Source organism: Cherax quadricarinatus, chromosome 4 (assembly GCF_038502225.1).
Source record: "Cherax quadricarinatus isolate ZL_2023a chromosome 4, ASM3850222v1, whole genome shotgun sequence".
Lineage (NCBI taxonomy): Eukaryota > Metazoa > Arthropoda > Malacostraca > Decapoda > Parastacidae > Cherax > Cherax quadricarinatus.
In genome coordinates, this window is record NC_091295.1 from 39,670,122 (window position 1) to 39,676,121 (window position 6,000).

Consider the following 6,000-nt stretch of genomic DNA (forward strand, 5'->3'; position numbering starts at 1 on the left):
CTCCACTCTTAACTTCCACTCTTAACTTCCACTCTTATACTCCACTCTTAACTTCCACTCTTAACTCCACTCTTAACTTCCACTCTTAACTTCCACTCTTATCTTCCACTCTTATCTTCCACTCTTAACTTCCACTCTTATCTTCCACTCTTAACTTCCACTCTTATCTTCCACTCTTAACTTCCACTCTTAACTTCCACTCTTATCTTCCACTCTTAACTTCCACTCTTAACTTCCACTCTTATCTTCCACTCTTACTTTCCACTCTTAACTTCCACTCTTAACTTCCACTCTTATCTTCCACTCTTAACTTCCACTCTTAACTTCCACTCTTAACTTCCACTCTTAACTTCCACTCTTATCTTCCACTCTTATCTTCCACTCTTACTTTCCACTCTTAACTTCCACTCTTAACTTCCACTCTTATCTTCCACTCTTAACTTCCACTCTTAACTTCCACTCTTAACTTCCACTCTTAACTTCCACTCTTATCTTCCACTCTTAACTTCCACTCTTAACTCCACTCTTAACTTCCACTCTTAACTTCCACTCTTATCTTCCACTCTTAACTTCCACTCTTAACTCCACTCTTAACTTCCACTCTTAAATTCCACTCTTATCTTCCACTCTTATCTTCCACTCTTACTTTCCACTCTTAACTTCCACTCTTAACTTCCACTCTTATCTTCCACTCTTAACTTCCACTCTTAACTTCCACTCTTAACTTCCACTCTTAACTTCCACTCTTATCTTCCACTCTTAACTTCCACTCTTAACTTGCACTCTTATCTTCCACTTTTAACTTCCACTCTTAACTCCACTCTTAACTTCCACTCTTAACTTCCACTCTTATCTTCCACTCTTAACTTCCACTCTTAACTCCACTCTTAACTTCCACTCTTAACTTCCACTCTTATCTTCCACTCTTAACTTCCACTCTTAACTTCCACTCTTATCTTCCACTCTTATCTTCCACTCTTACTTTTCACTCTTAACTTCCACTCTTAACTTCCACTCTTATCTTCCATTCTTAACTTCCACTCTTAACTTCCACTCTTAACTTCCACTCTTAACTTCCACTCTTATCTTCCGCTCTTAACTTCCACTCTTAACTTCCACTCTTAACTTCCACTCTTAACTCCACTCTTAACTTCCACTCTTAACTTCCACTCTTATCTTCCACTCTTAACTTCCACTCTTAACTTCCACTCTTATCTTCCACTCTTATCTTCCACTCTTACTTTTCACTCTTAACTTCCACTCTTAACTTCCACTCTTATCTTCCACTCTTAACTTCCACTCTTAACTTCCACTCTTAACTTCCACTCTTAACTTCCACTCTTATCTTCCGCTCTTAACTTCCACTCTTAACTTCCACTCTTATCTTCCACTCTTATCTTCCACTCTTACTTTTCACTCTTAACTTCCACTCTTAACTTCCACTCTTATCTTCCACTCTTAACTTCCACTCTTAACTCCACTCTTAACTTCCGCTGTTAACTCCACTCTTAACTTCCACTCTTAACTTCCACTCTTATCTTCCACTCTTAACTTCCACTCTTAACTCCACTCTTAACTTCCACTCTTAACTCCACTCTTAACTTCCACTCTTAACTTCCACTCTTATCTTCCACTCTTATCTTCCACTCTTAACTTCCACTCTTAACTCCACTCTTAACTTCCACTCCACTGCATTTCTTCTATTAAATCTCATTTTGTTTATTCTTATATTTTACTTTGCCTAAAAAATGCACTTTAAACACGTATTTTACCTATAACTTTAGTAACAATACTTTAATAAAGTTCAGTAAGCATCTGGCCTTTATAATTCGTCAACAACAACAACAACAACAACAACAACAACAACAACAACAACAACAACAACAACAACAACAACACATCCCTAATAGTCAGCATTAACTTGTAAACATTCTTAAAATGATTCCAGACTCCAGTATGGAGAGAGAAACATCGCATCAGTTATTCACTTTCTGGGTTAGTTGTTAACGTTGGTAGTTGTAAGTACGTTCCCCTTAAGCACCTTCCTTCACTTTGCAGGTCCATTCACGCAGATGGTATGGCAGGAGAGTCAAGAGTTTGGTGTGGGCAGGGCGAGGAGCAGGTCAGGCAAGATCATTGTGGTTGCCCACTACACCCCTGCAGGTCAGTCTAATCTCTACATCATTATTTTAACGTGTATATATATATATCCACAACGCCAGACTCCAGTCTGGAGTCTGGCGTTGTGGATTACGTGTTGTGTACTCTGATGCCAAGTTTGCAGGTTCGAGTTCTGCTGTGGATAGAGATAATGTTTGGAAATTATTTCGCCTATTTGCGAATTGTTAGGTATATATATATATATATATATATATATATATATATATATATATATATATATATATATATATATATATATATATATATATATATATATATATGTATATATATATATATATATATATATATATATATATATATATATATATATATACATATATATATATATATATATATATATATACTTATATATACATATATATATATATATATAATACTGTCCGAATTGAAATATTCATACACAGCACTACTGAACCTTAACATAATAGTTGAGTAGACTATGCCTCATGCCATGCTAACAACCATGTTATTTTCCTGACATGCTACTTTAAGAGCTAGTTTGCCGTAGGTTAGAACTCCAGCTCCTTTCAATGAGCTGTTTACAATCCTTAAATTACTATTTTCCCAAGTTGTTTACAATCCTTCCATTACTATTTTTCCCAACTTGTTTACAATCCTTCCATTGCTATTTTCCCAAGTCATTCCTCCATCATAGAGGCTTGCATATTACCAAACAATGTCGCTTGCCCACAGGGAATATAGAACACGCCTTCAAGGAGAACGTGCTGCCCCTGAACACCCGCGCCCTAGCGGCGGAGATCCTTGGGGAGCTGCCTGGAGTCACTAGCCTGGAGGAGGTGGACGGGAGGGCGGCGGAGCGGGCGATGGGTCTCTTGGCCGCCCAGCCGCCAAGACTCACGGGACGGAACGCTACCAAGGTCATCGCTGCTCACCTCCTCGGTCAGCACTGCAACAATATTCTTTGTATCATTTGCGAAAGTTTTAGAGATCTGCAAACACAAGGTTGAGTGCTGTAACATTATCACAATATTAAAAAAAATAATTAAAAGAGTTAGTATGTATCATTCTGATCTTGTGCTTGGGAATGGAATGGTATATACTTTGTTTGAAACAGCCGGTTCCGTCGTTATCAAAATCCTCTGTTAAAAACAGCCGGCCTTTTTTTTATCAAAAATCTTTTTTTAGCAACAGCAGGTCGTGTCGTTGTCAAAGTCCTGTTAACCAAGTGAAGTTCTGTTATAATGTTCATATTGTCAGTTACTGGCCAGATTTAGCAGTGATTACTTGCCCTAACAGACTGAGTAACTTGCATGCCATTCACCGTGTTTAGTCACTGTTTATCCTCTTCTCTCGATCGCGTAATTTGCAACCAAGATAAACGGTTGACTAATTCCCATTTTAATTATTCTTGTTTTCACAGGTCACACTGCATCTCTCATCACAACTCCAGATGAAGAGCTCCAGGTGGTGATCAACAGGTGCGCGAGCCTCGGCAGGGAAGCTCGTAAGCGGGCTTCATCCCGGGTGAATCCTGCAGGAGTTTCCAGTTCGCTCAGCATAATACCTGAGGCTTCATGCTGCCCCCCAAAATTCAGGTTACGGACCAGAGCCTCAGTGTCACCAGCGGACATTCAATCAAGTGTTATACATGAAACCTCAGAGGGTGACGGTGGGGATGAGGAGGCTGCCTCCAGACATTGGCTCCAGCCTCACAGCTCTCAGGTGGGGGACGGGGAACACACCGAAGTGATAGAATTAAAAAGGGGTGACCTAGGGACACCTTCCTCTGATCTGGATGCTGTGAGTTTCTTAGGTTTAAGTCCCAAAGGTTCCTCAAATACTAAAAGATCTCGATTTGGAAGGGATACAGGTCGGTGGGTTGATGGGACAAATTCAGAAAGTTCTGATCCTGATGCTATAAGAAGTGAATCGTTTGACTCTGTAGATTCTGAGTCCCACCCAGAGCCGACTCTTCCAAGCAGTTGGAGAGAAAATGGTGGAAAAGAGGAACCTCACAGTAATCAAAGTGATGATCAAACACAACCGGGAGTGGACAAGCACAATATAGACTTGAAACTTCCTTTCGAGATACCTGATGCTGAACACGGGCGCCTGAACTATTATGCTCTCAGTCCTATGCGTTACTGAAGGACTTTCCAGATATAGACGCAGATGATCCTTAAAAATCCTTCAGGGACAGTGAACTGTTTATGCTGTGGTTCTACAGCTCGCTAGTGAATATTAGTTGGAAGATTAGATTAATAGTGCTCATTCGTGACATTTTTTACAATCAAATTATAGATAATCTTTCAAAATATCTTCACTGCAAAAAAAAAAAATATATTTGCTTGAAAATTGGCATCGTATCTTCTTCTATTCTCTGTTGTTCAACAGGGATTTTTAACAGCCAGAAGGAAATTGTCTAGAATGGAAAAAATGAGGACATGAGGACGTTGTGAGAGATGTGATAATTCCTAATGACTGTTTCTACTGTTGTTATAATCGAAAATACTGTTATTATGTGCCTGAAATGTGCCAAGCTAGAGCCTCTCCCCATGGTCTCCAGAGGCAAGACTTTTTTTGGTAAATATTTTCTTTCTCACTCCTTTTTTAAGGTCATGCACACTGCAGATGAATGCAGTCGTTATCACCCAGATATCTGCAGCAAAACAAAGTGGAGGTATATGCTGCTATTATCAGAGAGAAGCTTGCTAGGTAATCACAAGGGGACACGTTATGTGTCTTGGTAGCACATTTTAATAGCTTGTTAGAAGGCTTAGCGATACATTATTGATAACCACGGCACAGATTGCCTTGGGAAGATATCTTAACCGAGTCATTTGAGTTTGTCAACACGCAAAGCCATAGCTGGTGTTACTTCATAATACTGATCAAAACAACTGCCTTTCAATTTGTTTTTTAGCTTTTACAGATAAATCTTCATACGCTGTACATAGTATATATACATGTAGAGTTTAAGACAGCCATGCGAACTACGAAAAAGAGAATTTTTGCCAAAGAAAACTTGCCCTGCACGCTTGTCTATGCAATATAACGTATATCCCGGTAAGACGTAATGTATGTCCCGGTAAGACGTAACGTATGTCCCGGTAAGACGTAATGTATGTCCCGGTAAGACGTAACGTATGTCCCGGTAAGACGTAATGTATGTCCCGGTAAGACGTAATGTATGTCCCGGTAAGACGTAACGTATGTCCCAGTAAGACGTAATGTATGTCCCGGTAAGACGTAATGTATGTCCCGGTAAGACGTAATGTATGTCCCGGTAAGACGTAATGTATGTCCCGGTAAGACGTAATGTATGTCCCGGTAAGACGTAATGTATGTCCCGGTAAGACGTAATGTATGTCCCGGTAAGACGTAATGTATGTCCCGGTAAGACGTAACGTATGTCCCGGTAAGACGTAACGTATGTCCCGGTAAGACAACGTATGTCCCGGTAAGGCAACGTATGTCCCGGTAAGACAACGTATGTCCCGGTAAGACAACGTATGTCCCGGTAAGGCAACGTATGTCCCGGTATGGCAACGTATGTCCCGGTAAGACAACGTATGTCCCGGTAAGACAACGTATGTCCCGGTAAGACAACGTATGTCCCGGTAAGGCAACGTATGGCAACGTATGTCGTATGTCCCGGTAAACGTACAACGTATGTCCCGGTAAGACAACGTATGTCCCGGTAAGGCAACGTATGTCCTGGTAAGGCAACGTATGTCCCGGTAAGACAACGTATGTCCCGGTAAGACAACGTATGTCCCGGTAAGGCAACGTATGTCCCGGTAAGACAACGTATGTCCCGGTAAGACAACGTATGTCCCGGTAAGGCAACGTATGTCC

General features: G+C 40.5%; 1 protein-coding gene across 1 annotated transcript in view; it reads left to right on the top strand.

The window, feature by feature from the left end:
• Positions 1 to 5,763, top strand: part of LOC128684568 (uncharacterized) — a 247,377-nt gene extending 241,614 nt beyond the window's left edge. The window contains exons 8-10 of the mRNA XM_070095846.1: positions 2,059 to 2,163; positions 2,875 to 3,081; positions 3,563 to 5,763. Coding sequence (XP_069951947.1) covers positions 2,059 to 2,163; positions 2,875 to 3,081; positions 3,563 to 4,290 — 1,040 coding nt within the window. The 3' untranslated portion in view covers positions 4,291 to 5,763. The remainder of the gene's footprint in view (positions 1 to 2,058; positions 2,164 to 2,874; positions 3,082 to 3,562) is intronic.
• Positions 5,764 to 6,000: the final 237 nt, after the last annotated feature.